At 38.7% G+C, this 26,706-nt stretch overlaps 4 protein-coding genes across 5 annotated transcripts in view; 3 read left to right on the top strand and 1 right to left on the bottom strand.

The window, feature by feature from the left end:
• Positions 1 to 249: 249 nt before the first annotated feature.
• LOC143901251 (uncharacterized) lies at positions 250 to 9,988 on the top strand. Its single transcript, XM_077413371.1, has 8 exons — positions 250 to 962; positions 4,916 to 5,165; positions 5,666 to 5,956; positions 7,034 to 7,356; positions 7,597 to 7,840; positions 8,146 to 8,353; positions 8,466 to 8,757; positions 8,836 to 9,988. Exons 1-8 carry the CDS (start codon positions 792 to 794, stop codon positions 8,995 to 8,997), a joined length of 1,941 nt encoding a protein of 646 aa, XP_077269497.1. The 5' UTR covers positions 250 to 791; the 3' UTR covers positions 8,998 to 9,988.
• A 1,465-nt stretch (positions 9,989 to 11,453) lies between these two features.
• On the bottom strand, positions 11,454 to 19,878 carry LOC143901250 (jmjC domain-containing histone demethylation protein 1). The gene is made up of 7 exons (XM_077413370.1): positions 19,610 to 19,878; positions 19,135 to 19,414; positions 18,356 to 19,043; positions 17,938 to 18,265; positions 16,356 to 16,644; positions 15,797 to 16,092; positions 11,454 to 15,663 (listed from the first exon to the last, which is right to left on the bottom strand). The coding sequence occupies exons 1-7, from the start codon at positions 19,649 to 19,651 to the stop codon at positions 14,653 to 14,655; spliced, it is 2,934 nt and encodes a 977-aa protein (XP_077269496.1). The 5' UTR covers positions 19,652 to 19,878; the 3' UTR covers positions 11,454 to 14,652.
• Positions 19,879 to 20,610: 732 nt separating this feature from the next.
• The window catches only part of Scgdelta (sarcoglycan delta), a 305,491-nt gene continuing 299,395 nt past the window's right edge, over positions 20,611 to 26,706 (top strand). Inside the window, exons 1-2 of one of the 2 annotated variants that reach the window (XM_077413412.1) lie at positions 20,611 to 20,879; positions 23,888 to 24,066. The gene's annotated coding sequence lies outside the window, so the exon portion shown is untranslated. The remainder of the gene's footprint in view (positions 20,880 to 23,887; positions 24,067 to 26,706) is intronic. The other variant, XM_077413414.1, reaches the window with a different exon arrangement.
• Positions 21,210 to 23,138, top strand: Roc1a (Regulator of cullins 1a). Its single transcript, XM_077413418.1, has 5 exons — positions 21,210 to 21,604; positions 21,789 to 21,816; positions 21,927 to 22,048; positions 22,491 to 22,576; positions 22,813 to 23,138. The coding sequence occupies exons 1-5, from the start codon at positions 21,512 to 21,514 to the stop codon at positions 22,823 to 22,825; spliced, it is 342 nt and encodes a 113-aa protein (XP_077269544.1). The 5' UTR covers positions 21,210 to 21,511; the 3' UTR covers positions 22,826 to 23,138.

Raw genomic sequence — 26,706 nt, 5'->3', positions numbered from 1 at the left:
CGATCGACCTTCGTGGTTGGTCGCGATCGAAGGTTGCGTCGTAAACAGACAACAGAATGCATTGTAGGACGTCGATGACGCGAAACGAGGAGGCGGGCGGAGGCCTCGACGAGCGTGTCGCCGAGGGCGTCCTAGAGGAGAAGAGGATCATCTTTCTATTTCAGGCTCGCGTCTCTCGATGACGTCACACGGACGAAAATATCGTACGGTTAGGGAGGTGCAGTCCGCCTGTTGCGTGGTCCAGGTCTCGATCTTTCCCGGACTCGCGCAAAAATTCTCGACCCCGTCGGCGTCGTCATCCGCAGTCGTTCTCTCCAGCTGAACGAGAGAACGAAAAAGAGAGAGAGAGAGAGAGAGAGATAGAAAAAGAGAGACGCGAGAACGCGGCAGTCGATTGGCGTCGCGGTGCCGCACGATCGCGTATCTTCGAGGATCTTTCTCTTCCTGGAGAGAGGGTGTAGCCGCGACTCCGAGACTCCTGTTCCCGAAACGACACTCTCGCGAGAAGTGGGTCGCCCCAGAGACACCTCACCCACGCGTGGTCCCCACCTATCACGATCCTATATCGGTCCAGGAGTCCGTCAGTAGCGCATCGCGCACGTCCTCGGGAGGATCGTCATCGGAGAACAGCGTGGACCATCGCGTTTGTCCCGCGAACACGAGCGAACGCGATTGGATAGGATCAACATCGCTGACCGGACGCAAGATTGACGCATCGCGACAGCGTTGTTCTTGAGGGTGGAACAGGAGCAGGATCATCCCCCGCCGCTGACAGAGAACGCTGAGCGAGGATGCCCGGCGCCGGTGGTCAGCCACCGCAGAGGACCACCTTCCGACCGCCGTGGGTCAAGGATGGTCCAAACCCGTTGCCCTTGCCCACCGCGCCTTGGACCCTCAACTCCCGCAGGGACTCTAAGCCGAAGACTGAGGAAGTTCCGGCTTTTGCCCAAGTCACCTTGAAGGTGGGTGAAGAATTTCGAAAGATTCGACGATGTAGCATTGTTCCTTTTCGCGATAGTCGCGAGATAAGCTGCTCCAAGACAGATTTTCCTTTTTTTTTCCCGGAAGTAATGAAGCAAACAGCCTCGCGCGCGCGGATAAAAAATTTAATAATTTTTTTTCAACTTTTATCATTAAGTATTTTTCTTGTAGTTTTTGTAAATACCAAATATATTTCTCGCTACCAAATTGTTCCTAACGATCGATCGAACTTATAGAAACGTATCACATTACAATTGAAGCGATTATTAAATAATTAAAAATCATCTTTCTATATTTTTATTTCTATAATTAAATAACGATATTTTAAAGCTAGCAATCAACAGTGTTGGACAATTCTACGCATTTGTTTAAGTTACAAAACGAAAATTAATCGGAGCTATTCTAGCGCATTTGATTGAAGAGGACAACAGTTTTATTCAAACACGAAAATCGTGACTTTCATTTGCGCCGAAATCGGATAACGTGTTCTGTTTCTAGCGCGAAAATAGGAGTCGCCTGTGCAACTTTCGCTGTCTTTTTCCATTCAGATATTGGGTTTCAAAGTCAGCAGACTTTACTGACGGTGATATTAATAGCCGGCGTGGGTGTCTTGCAGCGAGTAAGCGCGATAAACATTTCGGGTGGCGCGAAGTTCCACGCACGATCTGTTGTATGCAAACAATGCACTTTGATAGTCCATCCTGATTTACAAACTCACTACTTTATATTCTCTTTACAGAAAAGTTTACGATTGTTTGACAGTAAGCATGTTTTTGTTTCATCGTTGCGGGGGGAGAGTGGTTATAAATTAAATATAAATTATTAAAATGCGTTTCTCTCTCAAATAATGCAAGTTTCAGGTCATGAATAAACACGTCTGCAATCCGTTATGCAATTATATGATCTCTGATAATCTAAGATATTTTATAAGAGCGACTTGAAGTAACACGTTTAAAACTATTACATTATCTTTCTTTAGCGCATATTACGTGGAAAAATTCCCAAGTGATTACTTTGATCTCTTGGCGACGGTCCACGTAAAAAATCACAGGATTGATATTCAATATGTAAATCTGCGCGAAATAAGCGACGCGCGAAATCGCGGTGGCGTATGAAGATTTCGCGTGGCCTGACATTATGTTGTTATATCGCTGATCGTTTCATACACACTTACATCAGAATACTTAGATCATCAATAGAACATATTAAATTCAAATCGCAGATTCGTCAATCAAGCCATCCTTCGTTACGCTGATTGCATAATTCTTTATTATTCTTCAATTCTCTATTAGTTATTACATGCGAATGATACTAGTAAAGATATTAGATAGAATTATTTAAAAATTTTCAGATCTTCTTTTCTAATTCTTGATTCAATAATCCTTTTTTATTTGAAATTGTTTACCCTTGTTTTATTATTATTTATATACTTGATGATATCGTATTATTCAGAAATTTAACAATAGTTATAAATTTAAGATACGCGTCTTATTGCATTCGTTATATAATCGCAGGTAATCTGATCGTAGTTACAAGAACAAAATAAAAAATATTGAGTCAACGGCCAATGAATAAACACAAGTTTATTTACAAAAATAAGATAAAAAACATTGTACGTTTCGATTCTACTTAGTCTTTTTTAACAATTAAAATATAATATGAAAATAGAATAAAGACATAATTAGATAATGAAAAAAAAGGAGAAAAGAATAATAAAATCATTACAATGTATTTTGGTGATTAAAATCATAAATGAATAATAGAGCGGAACAAGCGTAAATGAGGGTGTGTTAAATAAAAGCCTGTAACAATGATTGAATACTTACATTGTCAAAGAGCACAAAAATGAAGAGTTAATCTGACAATTATAATTAAAAAATTAACAAAAAAATCCGTCAATAGTTCAAATATTATATCGTTATTCAATATCGTTTATATGTTTATATTCAAAATATCGGTTAACTCTCTTAATTGTTCTTAGTTAGCATACAAGTCATTACAAGAGCAAGAAGCTAGTGGCAAATATTTGGACATATTTTTATTTTATCTTTTGCTTGACCATAATCGTAAGTTTTTAACCTTTTATTTTTATACGATTTTACTTCATGAGGAGGTATTTGTCAATTTAGAGTTTTTTATAATTTCGTGTTTTTTTTCTTTAATATAGAACCATTTACGGTTTGAACGTTTGATTGAAAACGGATTCTTATATATTGAATTTATAATTTACAGACTTATCGGTGGTTAATTTGTTGGACATTTTATAACGGGATATTCTTGAACTTACTTATTCGCGCTTTCAAACATTGAATAATAATGTAATATTAGTTTGAATCGTTGACGGAATTTTGATGTTAATAACTTTTAATTAATTGTCAGATTAACTTTTCATTTTTATATCCCTTGACAATGTGTTCGATTTTTGCCACAGGTTTTTATTTAATATATCCTCGTTCTGCTCTATATTATTCTACTATATGATTTTAATGACCGGAATACATTGTAATTGTTATCTTATTATTCTGTTTTCCTTTTTCATTATCTAATTATGTATCTTCTATTCTATTTTAATTGCTGATGAAGACTGAGTAAAGTCAAAATGTACAATGTTTTTCATCTTATTTTTGTAAATAAAAATTTGTGTTTTATTTTAAACAAAACTTACATCTTATATATTATGTTCGTTATTGGTCGTTGACCTCTTCTCTTAAGTTTTGCTTACAATTAGCTCGAGCGTTTAATTCTCTTTTAATTAATCGAAAAACTGCAGAGCGCTGCAAGTAGTTCATGACCATTCGTTAAAATCTGCCGACATGCCGCACGTGTTTGTCAATTGCGATTTCGTTTTTTCGACGCGAAAGAAAGTGAGATCCGTCGTGCGTGCGTGCCCGCATATAAGCCTCTGGGTCACGATTATTTAAAGAACACGCGTTTCTATTTCAAATGGCTTGCCAGCTGCGTCTTCCGCCAGTTTCTTAACACGTTTATATCGCGATTTCGCTTGAAAATCACGTATGCAACGTCACCGATATACATCGAAAGCGCGAATTTCGCGGATAATATTTTCGGCCAAACAATTTTTACATAAACAAGAAGAGATGGCAAAAATTTTCGAGAGAATGGCCCGAACGTTGAACAGCGATTCCACGTATGAGAGCCATTTATTTCAAAAGGTGGAAACTCCGCATCGATGACGATCAAAGCTGTGGATAACGTGGTATCTCGAGTGCGAAATTTAATGTGGATTATTTAAAGCCGGCGAAACGAATTCTCCGAGACTTGCCAAGAAAATTCTTTGGATCTCTCTCTATCTCTCCATTCCCTGCCCTCCTCTCTCTCTATCTCTCTGTCACACACAATCAAGGGAAGAGGATTGGAGAGAGGGCGATTTTTTTATTTTCTATCATGGCTACTTTACGCGAGACGTGCGACGATTATTCTTTGCTATTCTGTTTAACGTGGCACGATCCTAGAAAAAACACGTCGAAATAAAAAGCGCGAAAAATAGATTTGCGTCGCGAGAATGTGACAAAAACGTAAACTGTGAATCGAGAAAAGACGTCGGCGGTCGCCGCAAAAACGTAAACTCGATTCGTTGAACTGTGACGGAATTCTTGTTAATGGAGTGAAAAATACAACTGTTTAATACATTTTTTAATTTACTAAAAACGATATTGAAATATATAATAAATAGAATAGATAATAAAATAATAAAAAATACATACATAATAATTTCATAAAAGAGAAATATATAAATTATTATCACATACATATTATACATACATATTGTTATCTGCACATAAACACATAATATTTCTAAGATTAATAAATAGTTTAGTATACCATTGGCTAAATAGATAAAAATAAATTTTACTGTATACTCGTATTATTAATGCTACAATCAAGTAAGTGTTCCTTTTCCTCGGTCTGACAGAGCGTGCCGAAACCCGCGGAGCCGGCAGCACCTTCGTCAGATGGACCGCGTAAACAGAGCAAAATCACGATAATACCGAAGCAGCCGAACAATGAAAAGATCCCGAGTGGCCGACCGGTGCCAGCGAAGCCACGCGAGAATGGACGACAGGAGCCAAATTCGAGGCCGCAACTCGAGCGACAGATCCGCATCGAGAGATCTCGATCACGGGGTGACATTTTACCACTCTCGAAGAGTGAAAGCACCACAGGTACGAGCGGCGATGATCAGTCATTCCTTCCCGTAGATTCCATCATTCGCGATGTCAAACACATAATCCTTTCAGATATGAAATCGTCATTGAACGTTGAACTCTTTTTTTTTCTCAATTCCAAGTCTTTTACTGAGACAAAAACCATTTTCTATGCGCGACGAATCTATTACACGCGATAGAGACACGGAATTTAGAACAATTTTATGGATAGACAAAGAGAAACAGGACAGAATTTAATAATTTACATTAATAAGTAAATTAAATGTTAGCAATATGATTCAGAAACGAAGTAACAATATAATAAAGCATCACGAAAGGATTAAACAGTTTAACATTTAACAGTGTAGTTTTACATCAATTGAAAGCATGATTTCCCCAATTTTATCTATTAAAATGGAAGATATTTCTGCGTGTGATTCTATTTCAGATGCAAATAATAACTTTTATGCACGGTAATGTCACACTTTTCCTAAATAATGAAGATCCTTTATGCTAAGGTGCACCAACTTTATCGAAGAGCTCGTCGCGAGCGAACTTTCCGCCACCGCCACCCCCACGACCGCCACCACCGCCGCCCAGTCGTACGACGATCCTCAAAGACTTGCCGCCCCTCAACGATAACCAAATGCAGAAGCTGGAATCTTTGAAGTCCAGGCCGAGGAAACGACCGGACTGGGCCAGCATGATGAAGGAGCTCGAAAGCGGCAAGAAGCTCAAGCACGTCAAGTGCAACGACCGGAGCGCACCCCTGATCGAGAGGGTGAACAAGGTCACGGCCGATCCAGCAGGTGATCGTCGAACCCTCTTCGATCCCCGTCGGGTGCCTACAGGGCCGTATCTTCCCTTTTTACCGAAAGTGTCCTCTCCTTAAGAAGAGAATTCGTCTTAGAGAGAAAGATTGCGCTTCGCGGAGCTTCTCCTCTTCTTCTGCTTTTCTTTTCTCGTGCGATCGTTTGAAGGGGACGTAGTACAATCGATGCCCAGGCAGAAATTTCGATTAACACAACACGTCCCGTGTGTAGCGCAAATAGCCAGCGGTATTGTTTTGTTGTTATCGCCCACTTCTCCCTCCCCAATGCCCCCGAATCACCTATATCCCCGTCGATTAGGCGAGCCATCGTTTGTCCATTGTTAAACTGTTGGACTAATTAAACTGTTAATTGATTACCGTTGAATTAACTGGTGTCTTCATGTTTCTCAATGGGTTTACCAACATCCCACCCTCCCCTTTCTCCCCTCACACGAGCGAGCAGCGATCAGGATCTTTCACTTTTCAAATCGACGTCCTCGACGGGATACGAAAAAACGTCACTAAGAGGCGGGTGACACTCGTCGTTCTCTTCTATTAAAGATACGTGCGTCGATGCGAAGTGTTAAGTATCAATCAATGGTTCTCATAAAATTCTACATGACGTCTTTCGTCAAGTCAAGCGAAATGATCTATTAAATTTATAGTATCATTTAGTAACATTTATTCTGATTATAGTATCATGTATAATATCATTCTTTAGCTACAAAAAAATTTCAAAAAAAGTAAGGCACATATTATCATTTTTCGAACTTTAAAAATAAGTCTAACTAGAGACTTTAAAATGAGTCAGATATCTGATTATATGATTTGCGTACATACACCTTTAAGATCGCCCTTTTTGAGTCTCTAATGTATGTAAGATAATTTGAAATAATGTAAAACTATAGTTTTATGTTATGATTTGGAAAATACTAATTTTTTTGTTACTACAAGGCGGCACATGAAATACTTCGTGTATACAAGAACTTTGTGTTCTCTTTATTAAAATATAACGCAATGAAGTGGCAACAATATATAGCCGTTTTTATCCTGATTGATTGTCTCTTTCCGCCAGGCAAGGCCCACTTCGTATTCGAATCCGAAAAATCGAATATGCACAATCAACTACTGAAACAGATCCAGGATGGTGTAAAGCTCAAGAGTGTAAGGACGAACGACCGTTCTAAGCCGATACTGGAAGGACTGAGGAAGTTTCGACGACAAATGACCATCGAGGAGCAGATTCAAAAAGCCGAAGAAGCGCCCGTGGACGATGCTATTCAGGACGAGATGGATGACATTGATGCCGTTAGGGATGATTTGCAAAGCACTAAGCAGATGCTCGCGATGGAACTTAGGAATAAAGAAGTCTTGGAACGAGACAATAAGCGATTGCAGGTAATAAGACTGAAAAAGGCATTGACATTTGATATTTTGGAAAAAATTTTCAATAACATATGTAAGTTCACTCTGTCAAATTCTATTTGAAAACCTTTATAATCTTATTCACACAAGGCAAACCAGCGACTTGCTGAAATGAGGAAAAATTAGAGGGTTAAAAAAAAATAGCTAAGGATTTTAATAGAAATAAATATAGCTTAAGATAAAGATAATTTCTTACCGAGCTAATATGTGCAGGCGAGAATTTTGAATCTTGAGGCAGAAGTGGAACATATGAAGCTACAAAAGAATGCACAGGAAAACAAGCAACAGGATGAGAAACTCACGGAATCCTTGAGACAGGAAGTGCAACAAGCGAGAAAGGACGCAGAAAAAGCGGAGAAAGATTTCGCCACCGCCGCCGAGGAAAGAGACAAGGCTAGAAACGAGTTGGAAGAAATGAGAAGAATGTATGCGACGCTAGAAAAGCGTATGAAGGCTGGTGCGTAATTAAAAGTGTAGTTTTGCTTAAAGCTAGCTGAGCTATATTAATCGTGTTGTCCTGCAATCACTTCCTAATTATCCTTGAATTTAATCGTTTTTAAACAAAACGTTATCGATTCCATGCGAATCTCATATCTATTTCTTATGCTTTATATCAACGCTTATATATTAATCACGCTTTTTTGCTTCGCTTTTCCTTGCTTTGCTTGTCAGAAGAAGAGCTTACGCCGATTGAAGCTGATTGCGAGCCGATAGTGGAGTTAGAAGAGGATTGGGAAGACGTAGGATGGTACAATGTTGCAGGAATGGCACTGGCTGGCTGTCCAAGCGCGAAAGACGTAGCTAGGATCGCGTCGCAAAAGAGTGTAGACAAACAAGATGTTTGCAGCACGAGCGAGGAGGAAGAAGAGAGCACGGAAGAAGAAGAGGAAGACGAGGATCCTAAAGCCGGAGCGGAGAAACGCGCGCAGAGGGAGATCAAGCTTCTCATTTCGAAAATTAAGAATTTCAAGTGAGTACGATGACGAGGTTTCCGCGATTTATTCAACTCGCAATGAGTAACCGTATTGATAATACATTAAATAACACCGAAAATTATTGTATATAACAAATTGTCTAAATAGGGACAAGGCTGTGAACGCCAGGAAAGAGAGGCACGCGCTAAAGGAGCAGATCAAACAGCAGCAAAAATTACTGGTGGAAGAAAAGAAGAAATACAAGCAGCTGCAGAAGCAGGTGGACAAGATGGCGAAGCTAATGGGGGATACCGACGATGATGAAGAGGAAGAAGAGGAGGAGGAAGAGGAGGAAACGGAGTCGGAGGAAGAGTCGGAGTCTGAGGAATCGGACGAGGAAGAAGATTCCGAGTCTGACGACGATCAAGCACCTATCGAGAAGCGCAAAGGCAATTTGCAAGTGAGTTGCCATTGCAGACGAAGATATTGCGATTAAATTTCTGAATCTCGTTCCTGAATATTCATTTCTTTTTTTTAGAAACGAGTGAATAAGCACGAGGGACGACTGGCAGCCTTGAAAAAGGGCAACTACTTGCTGAAAGCGCAAGTAGACAGAATCAAGGACAATTTGGTGAAACAGCGAGAAGATAGTATCAGCCTGCAGGAGGACCTTGATTCCGTCTTAGCGGAACTAGGTTAGATTAAATACATTGTAAACGAAGAATATTTCCATATGCGGAGATTATATCGTATACAAATATACACCATACAAATATTACATATTGAAATATAGACAATTGTATGTTACGAGAACAATTACACACATATTTTTTAATAAATTATTATTGACTGAACGCGAAGCTTCTCGTAATGGCTTATTGAATTTAAGAAGCGAATAGCTTTAAAATAAACGCTTTATATATGCGATATTCAAGATATAAAACCAAGGTGGGCTTGAAACGTTTCCCAGCGCTTTGAATCGATTGAATGAACGAGATTGATTGTCAATTGTTAAGGGGGTAGACAACCTTGAATCTTGACAAGCAAAAAAATTGATTTTTTTACAATAAATATTTAAGAAATAAAAAACTGAGTATTTGAAACTTTGGCACGTGACTATTCTTTTATTATAAAAGAATATAGAATTATTATTTTTTAGAAAATATCTATTAATAATAACATTAAAACAGAAAATATTTTATCCTGGCTGGGGTAATATATTTTTCGTAATAAATTTAATAATTTAATTTAATAAAAATGAGATGCTTATGCTTATACATAAGTATCAAAGATTATATAAATTTAGAAAAGACCAAATCCCATGGTCGAAACGTGACGATTAATCCGACCAAAACCAATGGTCGAATTGTCACGACATTGCCAAATGTTGATTAAAAATAGAGTTTTTCTTGTTAATCACTTATTGGCGGAACAAACATATACTTTTCTAAGAAAATATTTTAGTTGCAAGAAAGTGCAAAATTGCATTTTCTTCAATAAAATTGTAAAAAATTTGTTTTAAAATTGTGTTTTTAACACAGATACACTTTTCTTGATTATGAATCTGTTTTTTTCTTATTTTGTTTTAGATTTTTTGTTACTCCGGCTCGCACAACTAGTGAACGGAAAGAACTGCTTTCCTTCATTATCAATAACTCCTGTTATTATTAATATTTTTTAATCATTTTTTTTTTAAATAATTATAAAAGAATATAGAATTATGTACCATAGTTTCAAATACTCAGAGATTTTTATCTCTTAAACATCTAGCTTTAAAAAAGGTTTATTTTTTGTCTGTCAAAGTTTTTCTTAAACAGAGCATGTGAGAATCTATTCTTTTCCATCAGATGCCTGTACAATTTATTTTGATGACGATTTTTGTTAAATACAATTTCGTGAAATATGAAATTGTTTTTACATTATATGTATTGACAGTGATAATTAAAGATATCGCTACTGTATTTTTAGACAAATATTCTGTGACAATTTTTTATTCAAAATCAATCAGATTATATTAATAAAAAGCGTATTAAAACTAACACACGTATATTAAAATTATTAAATAAATTTTATAATGAGCGAGATCGTGTTACGATAATTATTATTAGTTATTTTAATACGTACATTACGCGTTTTGTGAGACAGGCTTTATCCAAGTAAATGGATACATATTCTAAAGAAACAAGATATGTGGAAAATTTGATTTTTATCTTTGAATTTTTTATTTTTGCGTAAAAATGCTTTTTAAACACGTCTCGACTCTTCACTAAACTTTTTTAAACTTTGTTGAAGAAGGATGAAAGAGAAATGAGACCGAAACGAGTCCTCTGTTCGTTTAAATACTCGAAGGAGCAATTATTTGCCGAAAAGCGAATTGGTTTTTACAGATGAAAAATTCAGGAACGCTAGACCGATTGATTGAATCTTCTCCGATTTTCTTCATCCTCCACTGCTTCCTTCCAATATCCTTTCACGAAGGAATATTTTATATTCAGTTAACTTTGTCTAGAAATAAAGTTGTTGGAATTCTATTTTTAATGATTATAAACCTATAAACTTATTTTTTATTATTTGGTACGAATAAATGTATTAAAATACTTTGTTGTCAAAAGTTGTAAAAAAATCTACAAAACTCACATAGCCCTACACAGAAAGAAAAAATTTTGCCGTTGCAACGAAACTGTTGTTGCTCATTCAATAAAAACATTGAATTATTCGATTTTACGATAAAATCTGTTTTTTTTCTTAGAAAGAAGGGATAGAAAAATATTGATAAAAATTTATTCCTAAGATCACACGAAGCTGCCAGAATAAAATAAAATATTCACCTGACAAAAAAGTACATTTCGCTACTACAATATTTATTATCATTGTTTTATTGATAGAATAAGCATTAAATTGTTTTTATTAGAGAAATAATCTATTGTTTCGGCAAAAAATATGTGTTCTTAGAAAATATTTTCGCATAGTAACTGACGGAATTTATTACAAAAATATGTGCCAGCACAATTTGTCTTCCGTGCAAGGCATCATAAACTATTACGCGAAGCATGAGAAACATTATTTTATATGTTACATCTTTATTGTTACATATAAATTAAAAGATGCCTTTTTTATTTCAGAGAAAATTTTATCTACGTTGGATGAGTCTGAGTAATTTCTTAAATACATAATTATACACATACAAAAATCGACCTTAATCGGATTTGCGTTACGTTTTGTTTCTTTCTCCCTTCATTTTCTCTCTCTTTCTTTCTACCTTTTATCGCCAATTATTGCTCCGTTGAAACGAAATATATCACATATATAAATATGACTTTGCTGCATAAACCAAATATTGATACAATTTTAAATAAACTATACGTAATATTTGTGAATTTTTTAATACGTGAAATTGCTCGACTTCGTCGCACTGTCATTTTCATTCTACTTAATATAATATTAAGCGTGTAGTGTGTAGAAATTGGAAATACAGACTCTGAATAAGATGTTTATGATAATATCAGGTCAAGAAAATGATTTGAATTTAAACTGAACTTATTATAAGGAAACTAAAAAATTATGTAAAAATTAGAAAACCGAAAAACGTTCAGCGGTCCACACTGAACCGGAGTGTAGCGAGCTAGGATTAAAACTATCTGAAAATGTTATACGCATATATGTATCATATATAAATATATAAACAAGAATGTACAAATATCATACAACATAATTACGAATTTCGGATAATTTATTTGATCATTTTCAAGCACTTCTTGTTTAAAAACTATTAAAGCTACATTTTGGTATTAAGAATTAAATGTTACCTGCATTTATATATTTACGCATTAGAATATAATTTAGGTACTTTAAATGCAAATTGCTCTGTACACAACGCTGATTTCACTTAAGATAAGAGCTTCAAAGGGATCCTTAAAGCATCTCTAATAGCGATAAATATAAAATACGATATTTAAATATATGTTGAATCGCAAATTCTAATCTTTATTAAGCTTATATTTTCTTCTTTACTCATATTTTTCTTTTACTGGACTGATATTATTATTGTTTTTTCTTATTAATCTTTTTTTATTGTTCTCCATGGATTACATTTATACAATGTGTTACATCGTGGCGATTTTTTAAAATTGCTGAAATTTAAATTGTGTAGAAAAAAATAAGAACAACTTTTTCTCGCGACAATGTCTATCAGCGCAAGGATAGCAACACATAAAACTCGTGACAACGATATTTGCTATTATACCGCAATATCTTGTTCAAAATATTATTATACAAACACGCATGATCGCAATGAATTCATTATTCGACGCGCTGGAACATAATGATGAGAACTGACATAATTTCACGATGGCACTTGATGAGTCAGTTCTCCTATAATTCTTGTTGTCTTTACATGAAATCGTAAATAGAACATTTAAAGAGGGAACAGAAATGAGAAAAAGAAAAATTACAACTGGAACGTGCATATATATAAAAAGCAGGTATATATACATTGGCTTGCACAGAACATCACGAGATACAATCCAAGTCGGAAATCCAAATTCGAAGCACGTACATGCTACCTTCGTTCACGTAATGTTACAAAATAATACAGTCGATTTCGGTAAATGTTTTGATGCATGATCTATATGGATAAATGTGTACATACGTGTATGTCGGTATGTGTGTAATTACAAACATCGTTTTTCTTTGCGATAAATTCTCGGTCGAGGTGACACTCGTGCGAAATAAATACTTATTTTTGAGAATTTCTATCTTCACAACCTATGCGAAAAATACTGTTTTTGATGTAAATAATGATCCGACAGAATTCCAACTTCGTACTTTTCCAAATTTAGTATACGATATCTTTGCAACCTGTTACACGACGTTGAGTAAAGGAAAGAAAAAAATGAAATAATAAAGTATTAACATTTTTATGAAATATTTGAAGTATGAAACCGATAATAAGGTTTAGAAAACTGTTTCTATCATTATTCTACATTATTTCTGTGCAAAGTTTCGAGGTTAAATTAAGCAGAATTTAATGCAAAATAAATGAAGATATATTTACATATATATATCTGTATATATGTATATACTTCTATAGTCAGACAATGTTATAATAGTGTGTGTATGTGTATATACATCGCTCAATGACATAACTCAGAAAACAAATGTATCAAAAAAATAAGTTTAAATATTTCGAATTATTAAAATTTTTATTATACTTTTAAATGCGATTTTGGTGCAATAACTGATTGTAGAGGAACAAAAATATCTAGCTATATATTAGCTCTTCATTCAGTGTATTGAATTTTCACCCTTCTTTTGCAAACAGTTCAAAAATGACAATTTTTGAGTTATGTCATTGTTGTGCAAATGAGCGACATATATATCTACATATATGTATGCATATATACACAGAAAAAAATTATGTATGAACAGCATCAGTGTAATTGAGACAAAACCTTTTGATGCAACATGAATATTAATAAACAAAGAACATCAGATATAATTGTGTATAATAATTTAAATATTTGGCTCAATAATATCAAATTGAAATAACTATTTACGTTTGTGGCAGCCCGTGACGTCGATGTTTAATTGAAGCAATTTCACTTTTTTTCCGTGTATATATGCATGTATATGTAATTACAATATATATTATTATTATATACATAATAATACATATTAAATATAACATGTGTCTTATGTATATGTATGCGGCGCGTGAGTATACATTCCAAATTATTGAATGTCCTTTTAATGACAAATTTGGAGTCAATTTCGCAAATTAAACTTTAAGATGCTAAGTGAATAACAGAACTATATGTTTCAATTAGTTTAATGAAGTTTAATAAGATCCAAGTTCAAGTTTTAGTTACAGAGATACACACAAGAATCATAAAACTGCAATAAAATAGCGCCACTTCCTCTCGATATTGTTTTTTTTTTTCAAAGAAAAAATCTAAATAAATTAGATTTGTTTTTAAAACGACATTCAGTGAAAAATACATAAACATATATCTACATGAACTACACGATAGAATGGATAAATATCTGCAATAAGAAAAATGAAAAGAATAATAAATTTAAGTTGCGAAGGAATCGTTCTTGTCAAAATTGCGTTTGGTTTTACGTCGGTAAAGGTAAGTGTTATCCGAATAGAAATTCTATGCTAGTCAGGTCCTTTCTATTGCATCATAAGGATGCACCTTATGATGATGTCTATAGATTCTCTTGTGTAAAATAAATAATCACTGATCGTAGCATGTACTATTTATCATGGCTCTAATTCTTTGCAAGCGGTGTTCTTACGCGACGATAATCGGATTGCACTAGACAATAGTTTGCGGGTGAGCACAATGCTCTTTCACGTGTCCACAATTTCAGCTTTGACCTTCTTCTTCTCCTCCACCAACTTAACGTCCGTTACATGCAAATTGTGCTCGCTTTTAGCAGCGAACTTGATAACGGCTTGCGTCGATACTTGAGTCGTGTGTCGCAGGTCCAGGCGTTTTAGCGCCTTACATCTCGTCAGGTGATCAAGAGTCGTTTCGGTGAGCAATTTGCAGTTAGCTAAGTTCAGCGATCCCAAATTTGGGAGCGACGTCAGGTGCGCCACTCCGGAATCGGTGAGCCTGCCGATCGAGGAGAGGTCTAAGGTTTCAAGCTCCAACAGATGCTGGACTATATATCTCACGCCTCGATCCGTAAGATCGCATCCGGCTAAAGACAGATTCTTGAGATGCTTCAATCGTGATGTTTTGTCAATAAGGCCAGGTCTTGAATCCGTTGGTGAGTCCAGAATTTCTTGCAAGACAGCGTCATTCAAAGAGGTAACATAATTCAGATTCAATTTTTCTAGAGGCGGACAGCTGCAACTCTTCAGAGCACGAACGCCGGCCCAAGTACAGCCCTGAAGGGACAACGTTCGTAACTGCGGCAATCTGCTCAGCAGCCAAGCTAATTGCATCTTATTGATGTTGGTCCAGTCCAGCGAAAGACACTCGGGTTGACGTCTGATGACAACCGTCAAGTGTAAGGAACGGAGTTTATAGTGTGACAAGTTGAGTTTCTTCCACAGGCTGGAATCTATACTGTATCTTGCCCAGGTACGGCAAACCAAGGCACAATTAAGCAGATCCTTTATGTTAAGAAATCGAAATACCGCAAGCACCACTACCTTGTTGTACACCAAATTCTGCTCGTTCGATTCGCCGTCCGTTTCTTGGATAGACGGCAGCGGCGCTGGCCTAACTACCACGTGCGGCCTCACCAAAGATCTGCTGCTCGAGGCAATCAATTGCATAGCTAATTGGGTACGCTGCTGCGTCATCCTCTGTTCACCTTCGGCTGGTTCCCCGGGCGAATCATTCCACGCCTGAGGAAAATAAAGCACGCGAAATGTATACAGCAACGCTCTATACAACGCGGCTTATCTGGAGATTCAACCACGCAAAAATTATTCCACTGCAGGGTTTTTTTTTATAATTTCTATGTAAAAATTAATGTACCTCGTTGGGATCAAGTCTCGATCGTTTACTTGGTGTCATTGCCCGCTCGGAATCCGTGGTCGGTGCTGAGGAGACTGCGCTGGATACTGATAATTTTCGCGTGCGACCCCTTTGTTGACGCGGCCGATAATCCAAATTTCGACCTTGCTCGCAACACTGTGGACACTCCCAACTATTTGGTAAATCATCATTGACGGTTACCTCCTTGGAGTTCAAACCTATACATTCTGGATGTACGATGTCGAAGCAGATTGAACACTCCATTAAAGTAGATGGTGTTGTGGGAAACGGTTTACCTGAAATTATTTAAATGTTCGACTTATGGGGAGAGAGTGACATAGCTTACACATATAATTTTTAAATTATATAAAGATTTAAAATATGTTTTAAAATGTTTTAATTTGTCAGTATAAAATTATATTATAATATAATAATAATTTATAATAATAAATAAAAAATTTGTAAAATGAATAAAGGATTCAAGATATATGACCCAAAAAATTTATTTGAAAAAATTATAAAAACAAGTTATATTTAATTGGTTGCAAATTGTACATACCCGTCAATGGTGCAGGTGGTTGTTTCCAACCATCTAAATTACATACTTTACAGGATGACGTGACTGGAAGCATGGGCCTAAGACATTGACGCATGAGGCACGTTTGCTTAGCGCGCCCACTGCCTCCAAATTTGACCATATCTTGGCAAAACACACACTCCCGACAATCTTGTCTAGTGCAAGCCTCACACTTTTTGCATCTGGTTCGTCTCCTGCGTGGAAACGCTCTTTCGGACTTGTCCGAGTGATGTCTTTTTACAAAACCTTTTCTCGTTACTCTCATGCGTTCCTGAAAAAGAAAACGTAGTAAAAAGAAATTAGATAAAAAATGTTAAAATGTGTATTTTATACAAATACAAAAATGAAACTCTCCAGATACACAGTCAAATTAATAAAGTACACATAGAGACAAGTAAGAGTTGGCGCCGACGTGAAGCGAAAGTAATATTATACAGAAAGGTACATTTCTTGAAAACAATACATATACATTATATTTTTATATGACACTGATTGATTTATTTATTATACCTTACATTCACATAAGTTTTCAGAGAGTTTACGTAATAATATTAAAAAGTTTAATCTTCACACTTTGTACGTTGACTCAAATAAATTCAACTTCTTGATCAAACCTTACGAGGATAAATTACCGGATGACGCACCAAATGGTGTGTTGTACAAGATTTATTGACAAAATTATGCTTATATTGGTCAGACTAGCAGACAGTTTGGTATTCATATTAAAGAACATTGCTATCAACTTAGTAGGAATGTAAAAAATTACTCTATTGTTTCTCAACACAGATTGACAGGATACGAGTTTGATTGGGACAATATTAAAATTTTGAACAGAGAAATCTTATATAAAACAGAATTTTTAAAATGTTCCATATAAAACGTTAAATTAACAGTATTAACCTATAAGAGGATACATTAGATACTCAGCAACGAGTATTTACGAATTATTGAGAGACTTTCACATATATGTATAATGTGTTTTTATGTTTTTACTTATATTATTTGTTTCTGTTTGCTTAGATAGCTTAGCTTATATACTTATAGTACGCGTATCCGTATACATTTTTAAAATTAACTCATTAATTAGATAAGACTGGTTTAGTCTGTAAGATGTTCTCTGTTCGATATATAGACCGTACCGAATACTAATGCCAAAGAATTTCATAAATTGACTGTTAGGTAAGCAAGTTTCATATTCGTTTTAAGAACTTTTTACTTATTAATTTTGCTAGTCATTTATTTTAATTTTTCTTTCATAAGGCAGCAGACACTTTTGCGTTTTGGCGTCGGTATTCGTTTTTACCAATATGACTATCGACTACCATACGATGACTATCTATATCATTGTGCGTGTAAGTGCATTTCATTATTTTTTACACTGAGGAGAATCTAAACCTAAGACCGAAACGTTTGTTATGTAATTGTATTTTCAAGATGTGTACCTTATTGTATAATATAGTACTTTTGCTTCACCATCGGTGCTGGCTTTTACTTGCCTTTATGTTCTTTATCAAATTGATCAAATGTATTTGTTTCAATTTAAGATATGATGAATGATAAATACCCTATCAGCGATACTCAAAGGTGGTGGTGGTGGTAACACAGGATTGCCCGTCACAGCCGTTTCTGGATTATCATGTCTATGCTTTTCCACCAAACATCGGACATCGTGAATGAGAGCGACCGGATCGCGTATCAATTCCGGAACGTTCTTCTTCGTTGACGGCAATGAATGTAGATACATTACTATTGCTTTCAAGCCATGTAACTCGTACGGCGTGATATGTACGTGCTCTTGCAGCTGTTGCGGGATTAAGTGCTGCCGCTGCGATTCGGATATATCCAAGTGACTTCTACGCAAGAGCACGTGCACGTATCTTTCTAGGACATACCTGCGGCAATACACGAATCTTTACAATATACAAAAAATAGCATGTATATATCGAATTTAATGGTATAAAATATATCGTGTTCATTCTTACCATAACATTTCTGTAAAGAATGGATATCGGAATTTCTGTGGTACTTTCGTATGCTCCTCCACTTGCGCCACTTTCAACTGCTTTTCTATACCGAAGCTATGAAGGAAATTTCCACCGAAGACCAAAGAGTCTTGAGGAGTATACACTGCGTGTATCCAACCGGTCGGTATAAAAAGAGTCATGCCAGCATTTAGGGTTATCCTGCCACATCTGTCTACCATATCACCAAAGAATACATCCGATTGCTTGCCACTCAGCACCCACTCCTGATAAAGAGTCAAGTTTTTCTCCGTGGGTGGGATCAACCAAAAGATTTTGCCACCGCGCAGGATGTGATACCACACGCTCGTACCACCAAAGTCAACGTGAAAGTCAGTGTAACAACCTTTTACCGACATTAAACAATACTTCTGTACTTTCGGGTACATCATGTCCTCTAGGAGATTGGTAGACTCCACCTGAGCCTCCTTCAGATGCTTCGGCCACACTACGTCTACCCAATCTACTTGTCGCACTAGTGCAGGCGATTGTACGTAATTCTCTAACTTGGTATGACTAAATTCTAATGAGATCACATTCAACAAGCGCTCCTTGTTGGGATCTTCGTAATACTTCTGCCACTCCTTCATAGTCATATCTTCATTCTTCTGAGTATTAACGTCCATCACGTCTAGCACTCTCTTAGAACCTATCGATACAAATGCCGTTGTTAAACATCTATCGAGCAACATCTATCAATCTGTCAAGTTTTTTTCTCCCTAAAAAAATCTGGCACTTACCAACACAGGTTCTGACGTCGTTGACGGAGAAATTGGAGCTGGGCACTCGCAAGCCCAGCCCAGACTTCTCTCTGAACAGCAGCGGTATTTGCAGACCATGTTTCTGCAGGTAAGTTAGATTGAGGTCGGATCCGTTCATCTCGCGGAAGAGGCCGCTGAAATTGCTCAGGTCGTACTTCTCGCCCTCGATCTTCTCGTCGAGCGGGAAGGTCCTGCGGCCCTCGATCTCCTCGTCGCCTATGGTCCAGTCGTCCGTGTACAGCTTCCTAGTTCGCTCGCGCTGTAAGATGGCACACGCGGGATGAGAGACAACAACACGTGGAGACACGGATGCCGCTCGAGGATCACTCGACGCGGCGGCGCGGCGGCGCGGCGACGCAAACGTCGGCGTCGACGTCGCCGTTGTCGTCGCCGTCGCCGGCAACGGCATCCGACGTCGTTGACTCCGGCGTCGTCGCGCGCGCTCTTTGTTTACCAATTGGCGCCTCTTCGGGAGCGGAGCGGAGTCGTCGGCCATTGCGGACGTGCAGCCAGAAACGTATCACCGAAATCTCATCGGAATTGCACGATAGGCGTCACGGAAATGACAAGACGAGCTCGCGACCCACGTTAGCACGATCGTACGCGGCCTGTCTTGTATTTTTCTACATGTTAGACGCGACGCGCCAGTAACGCCGCGAAAACACGTTCCTCGCCCGTGTGTAGCAGCGGAACAGCTACGCCATTTTCCTGCCGGTCAATGCTGCCAACAGTGCCAACGTCTCTCTCTCTCTCTCTGTCCTCCCCCCCCCCCACACCCTTTACTCTACCAAGTACCAACCGTGCTGCGACGACAATTCTCTTGAGATTTTCGAAAGCGCGCGTTTCGCGTTTTGCGCGTCGGATCTCGGAAAGAAAAGCGCGGGAGCGGGAGAGGCCGATGGAAATGTCAGAAAGAAATATATATGGTATGTATTGGCCCCGTGAAATATCGGCTCGCGACTAGGGTTGTTACTTTTGACAACTTCGAAGATTTGTAGGTTCAAAGTTAACTTCGAATAATTATTATAAGGTGCCAATTTCATGAAACGCTGAAAATGAGCGTCGAGCGGTCGAGCGTCAACATGAAAAGGCGCCTTAAGATATGTCTTTGAAGCTTGAAGCTTCGAAGTTCGAAGTTGATTTCGAAGGTTCGGAAATAGTTATTTGCGACATAAGCGGGGCATAATTGTAACATTCCTAGCATTACGGACACAAGGGGAACAATTAATTCCGAAAATGGGGACTTCATTTTGAGAGTTATGAGTTTGATTCTTTCCTTGCCGGCTTTTCCCTTGTTTTTTCAATTCCTTTCGCTCACTTTTTACAGGCAGGGAGGACGATACGTCGCCGCGCGGGAAGATATTCGACTACGTGCCGTTCGACATATATTCGAATACATATATTCCGTCGTTTCGCGCCAGCGGCGGGCGCATGCGCGCAGGGCCGCCATATTGTTCGCGTCGCGTCGCGTTCGATTGCCGCCGGGACGTAGCGGCTCCGCGATTTCCGTGCGATTTTCGCGATTATTTTCTCATTTCGGGAGTGAGTGCCGCGCGTGGACTCGCGTTGACTCGCGTCGATGGATGCCGAAGGATATCGGACGATCGTCGCGTCGCGTGATCGCCCGCGCTTCTCGCGTCTCGCGTATTCCGAGTGCGACGTGCCTCCGCGACGATCGTGGATCGACCGGACGGAGCTCGGCGCCAACAACTTTCCGGACAGCGGTGAGTGAATCCGCATGCTTTAGGCTGTTATGTTGCTTCTGTCGCGAATCAACATCGCTGTCGAAGGAAATATTTTAAGCGCAACGAGGGGAGGCAGCGCGGAGTCGTTTCTCGCGTCGCCTCTCTCCGATATTTGCAAATGAAATGCGAAATATATATTTGCGTGTATTTTGTTCGTGTAATTAGAGCGCGTGCGCGCGCACGCGCATGATTATTAATTTCCCGTCTCGATCGTATTGCGAATTAATTCTCGAGCACAGCGGTTCTGAACTGACTGCGTATTTAGTTCAGAGTTTTTTTTCCCTTCCAATGTGAAGTAACCTACAATCGCTTGCTCCTACGTGGAAGAGAGAGGATCGGAAAGACAGTGTGTTGGAGTACCGGAGCGTTGCGAATAAATTGACGCGCGGTCGCGTTTTTCTTTTTCTTTTTTTCCTCAAAACTACTCGTCGGGCAAATATAAATTATTTCGCTTCGACACGCGTGGACGGAGTCACGTATACCACGCGGTTGAGTTGACCTTCAGAAGGTGTCGCGTTTGATCAATTGCGAACTGCGTGTCCGGCAACTCCGGCAGCAGCAGCGCCACTTGGGGCACTCGCGGTCGTCCGACGACGCTTCAAAATTAAAGAATGGCGACGACCATGGAGATCGACGATGACGAGTGCGATCTGCCGACCTCCAGCACCGGGAAAGGCGAGAAGAAGCGTTTCGAGGTGAAGAAGGTAAGGGTCGATACGTGCGTGCGAGAATCACGCGTGATCGAGTGCGCTCGCGGTCGCCGCGCGGCGTGCAAGCGTAATTTCTAACCTTGTTTACGCTTTGTCACTCCGCTCGGCTCCACGGTGTGCTCGTGTGATTTGTTATTTTCTTTATTGCTAAACGTGATCATGCCCATGTCCGTTTCAGTGGAACGCGGTGGCACTATGGGCCTGGGGTGAGTAAAAACTACGATCGAGCATCGTGACTGCACGGTCTCTGAAGCACAATGTAGTGGCAAGTACAGCGAAACGCTTTCTAACGCAATTTCTCGCACTTGTCTGTCAGATATTGTTGTGGACAATTGCGCTATTTGCCGTAATCACATCATGGACCTCTGTATCGAGTGCCAGGCGAACCAGGCGTCCGCCACGAGCGAGGAGTGCACGGTAGCTTGGGGCGTATGCAACGTAGGTTTGATAGTACTTTGACGTCGTCAAGTTTCTATTTGGATCTTATTGTAATCGTCGTTATATGATCAGGGTCTCAATTCTTGAATTTATTCGCTAGATAAACGTGCGTACAAATTCCATTCTTAAGAAAATGTACAAGTTGATTGGCTAAAAGCTATGCCGATAGCCAATCAACTTGCAACTTTTGTGAATAAATTTAAGAATCGAGCTTCATCCAGGACCAGATCTTGGGTTGTCTGATATTCGCGTGAATTTATGTACGATTCTTTGCTCTAACGAACCACACACCTTTCTTTGCATATAAATTTATGCGAATAATATTAGACAACCAAGATTCAGTTCTGACTGTTTAACAGCGTTTTCCTTAATTTAATTTAATTGTATATCATATACGGTTGTATTCCACTTGTTATTACCGTAACCGTGTCTTTCTGCTCAGCACGCCTTCCATTTTCATTGTATCTCACGTTGGCTGAAAACAAGACAGGTGTGTCCACTTGATAATCGTGAATGGGAGTTTCAGAAGTAAGTAGATTTCCATTTGTTAATATATAAGTTTCGTTACATATGTGCTACTTTTGTCCTGTTTTTTAATCCTTTAAGTACAAAATTAAGAATGTTGTGATATATTTAAATAAAATGTGTAAGTAGATATCTTAATAAAGTTTAAACTGAGTTTTTTAGTTGTTTTTAAGATAATTAAATAATTATGTATATACATATATGAATATGTATGAAAATTTTGTCATTTCTATTTACAGATATGGTCATTAATCGGACGTGTTCAACTGTACAAATCGGATTTTCCTCTGTTTAGCTGTTTATACTGAAAGCATTCAAACTGGGAGATTATTTTTCCATACGGAAAATATAACCCTTACATAGAAAAGTGACAACTGTATAAGCGAAGATAAAGAAAGTGGCAAGAGATGCATAGTCAAATATAACCAAGTTTTTTAATGTTATCGGCAAACCAAATTTCAGTCAGTAGCAGATGTAAAATTAATTCAGATCACAATTTTCGTCAAATTTTATTATACAATTTATATAGATTGTAAGTCTTATATAATAAATGAAAATTATGGCACGCTTCTGATGATTCATCCACATCATCCCTGAACCGTTTTTTAAATGGCGATCTCGTTGAATCTTATGGTATTGCTTCGAACATTAAGTAATTTTTTTGATGTGGCTAATTTTTAATTGAAGATATATGTTTTTAAACATATAGCGCATTACATTAGTATCCGTTATTTGTACTTAGTTACTTGCATTCTTTTTTATGTGATTTTTTTAACCGTAACTGATTAATCCGATTATACAATCTTTCAGAGATTTCGTCTAGCAAAAGTTTCGCCCCGCTCTATCGCAAAGACGACGCGAAGTGAATACGAAGGGAGTGTGGGATGAAAGCGATACTCTTTTTACCTTTGAATCGCATTCTGCTTCCACCGCACGCTCCTCTTCATCCAATTTTAATTCTAATGTGAATCGCCTTGAAAAGAATTCTTGTTCAGTTTCTTACGCGAAATTCACGAATATTTTACACATTAGATTAATCTTTACTTTTAATTATATACGGCCTTGTTTAAACGAGTTATCATACGGGGCTTGCAATGCGGTCCGCCTTAAGATGTATTAATAGCAATGACATTTATTTAACAGTTCGACGTAGTAGATCTTCATTATGCTCAAGGCGATTCCGCAAATCCGCGCCTATGGTGGGTATACGTAGCTCCTTAACGAGATATAACGGGCACCCATCGTCGTTCGTGACGTCACGTCGTAAGGCCGATCGATCGTACCGAGATCATATCTCTCGAATCCCTTTTCCAGTTCTAGGGCATTCAGGAGGAGACTGGCACGGGGCAGGCAATACTTATCAGGCGGGCGGAACCGGGGTTTACCCCGACGAACTGGCTTCTAATCTCGGCATACAGCGAAAATTACATCTCGCGGGATGGCCGGAGGAGGGAGAGCCAGAGTCGACATCCGCCTAGAGAGACGAGCAACGGGTAAGCTTCTTCCACCTCGATTCTCTGCCGCGTCTGGCTCTAGATCCCCCGTCGCTTTATTCGGGGATTCGTGCACGATAAAAACAAAAAATATAAAGGGAGGGAAAAAGAGAGTAGCGGTCCGTACCCGTTCTAAGAGAGCTTATGAATATAGTCAGGCGAGGGGAAGGGACTCGAGGATGAGATCGCCCTCGCGTCCGCACCCCCTCGAGGAAGGCGCGCACCTAACGGGAAGAACCCGTGGGTGGTCCGGTCGATCAGTTGATCGGATCATTGTACGGATTTTATATTACTTTATGTCGGAGTTCGAATTAATTTGCGTTTGTAAGAGAAATAAGATACGCCTGTCTGCGAACGGACGCGTTTCGAGAGATGCAGCAGTATTTCCGTGAGCGAAATCCATGTCGCGAAATTACTCATTGGAATTGATTTGACCGCTTGAATTCCTCGGATGACTAGAAAGATACTACAGAAAGATGTAGGCGAAGGAAAAATTAATTAGATAAATGTATGAGAAATGTGGAGCATTGCGAACACATTTAGTTGCTATCCGAGACAAAGGGTTTTAATCCATAAACATACTCGTCGTTCCATTTTCTAAGATACGTGTGTCAACTATAAATAACATAATTGTCAATCTTATACATCTTCGCTAACTATACGCAATGTAGGAAGAAAATAACATTCGATCTGAAATATCTAAATAATTGCAACTGTATACGAATTAAGTAGTCTTAGTTTAATAAAAGTCGCTTTTCATAATACGGCGGCATTAAAACTCCATTCAGGATATTTATTAATATTACTCTTTAATTTTAATACTATTAATTTTTAATGCGCAAACGCAACTAACACACCTCTCTTGCAACAAGTAAACCGGAGTAGTTTCTGATTTTATAACTTCTTGTTGCTATGTTCGAAATTTGCAAATGTAAAGTATCTAAGCGCGGCCAGGTCGACATTTTGAGGGTATCGCGACGAGAGCGCCGATTTTTCGGCGTCGTGGATCTCGCTTGTCATAGCTCGTAGCGGCAGGTGCGTACACTCGCTCGTAATATTTACCTGAGCGCGCGAGAGATGAGATATAAATACGATTTTCATTCTCGACGACGACGGCGACGACGAGAAAGAGCGACTGCGACGAGGAGGGCGGGAGAAAGGGAAGAAAGGAGGAAAGGTTGATGGGGAGAGAGTAGGTCGCTGGCGCGGGGCGACGTGGGGTAGCGAGGGCCTCATTTCCGGCGGAAACAGAGGTTCTCTCATCCCCCCTGATAAAAGCCACCCTGCTCTTCTCACCTTCCTTGCTTCAACAGCGGCGGCGGCGGCAAAGGCCAATCGAATTAAATACATTCCCGCGGTGGATCCAATCCGACGACGGTGCCTCCGCGGTTTTTGTCTCGCGGTTCGTCCGCCTCGACGCCGGCCGTTCTTGCTTCCCCTTAAATCTTAGTGTAAATCTAGAGGTAAATTTACTCTGGAAAGCCGGTTAAAGCTGTTAAGCCGTCGTCACTGCGCTACACCTGAAGCTCGAGTCGCCGAAATCCTTTTGAGTTTCGTCGTTGCTGCCGTAACTAACGCTCTTTGATACCTTTACGTTGAAACAGTGCGTGCTCTCTTTTCATTTCACGTATAATATTCACGATTGAGACAGGAGGTACCGTATCATCAGAATTTTTTATCTCAACTTTAAAAACGTATATCTATAATATCCGCTCATCATGTACTTACTGTTATATGTAACTAGCTGGTTACCCGGGCTTCGCCCCGGTAACGAAAAACTATATACACTCTGTATTACTCGCCGGAAAATTCTACCCCTATTTTATATGGTCTTAATACAAAATTTGTCCAGCCGTTCTTTTGAGTTATAAATGGTGTAACTAACCCGACTTTGTTTTATATATGTAAGATTACATATGTGAAGATTGTAAAACATTATGAAATTCTCTTAGTCGTTATCCTAAACTTTTCAAGTAGTTGTAAGCAGGATTTTAGAAATTTGTCTGATAACGTTACTCATTTTTTCATCGTAATGATGAATAAGTACCTATATTGATAAGTGTATTATAGGTAAAGATTTACAGAATTATTTGTAACGTTTACATGGTTTCGTTTGACAAACGAAACTGACAGTTTTTCAGTAATCTTTATTATATCCCGTCGTATTCTGGTAGCCGCGATTATAGCGGAAGCCAGGAATTTTTCACCTTTCTGCGTTGTATTATTTAAAAAAAGCGGCGTCCTTGGTGGCTGCGCGAAGCCATCCATTATCCGCAGTCCCGATAAATCCCGCCGAGGTGTTCGGGCCCCTTGTGTTTGGCGGATATATCAAGGTTTCCTTCGTCTCGTCGCGTCGGCGTCGCCCCGCGCCAGGTCGCGATCGCCGTCGTCCTTTTCTACTTGTTCCTCCTCGCGCCGCAGACTTTCGAATCAGCCAAGATTGTCGATGCAACTCCGGGATGAGTGCGCCGATAAATCGAGAGATTTCTCCCACGGCCATATGTTACTCTCGAACGTTGACGATTGTGTTTGGAAAATCACGCGAGTGATTAGATGAAATAATTAGACAACGAAAAATCGAAAGAGAGATATGTAAAATACAAGTAACCCTCGAATAACACGGCGTTTGAATTGCACGGA

The sequence above is a fragment of the Temnothorax americanus genome, unplaced genomic scaffold (assembly GCF_048541705.1).
Source record: "Temnothorax americanus isolate GAGA-0224 unplaced genomic scaffold, ASM4854170v1 Scaffold33, whole genome shotgun sequence".
In the NCBI taxonomy this organism is placed as follows: domain Eukaryota; kingdom Metazoa; phylum Arthropoda; class Insecta; order Hymenoptera; family Formicidae; genus Temnothorax; species Temnothorax americanus.
The sequence above is the reverse complement of the archived record's forward strand: the minus strand, read 5'-3'. Positions and strand labels throughout refer to the sequence as shown.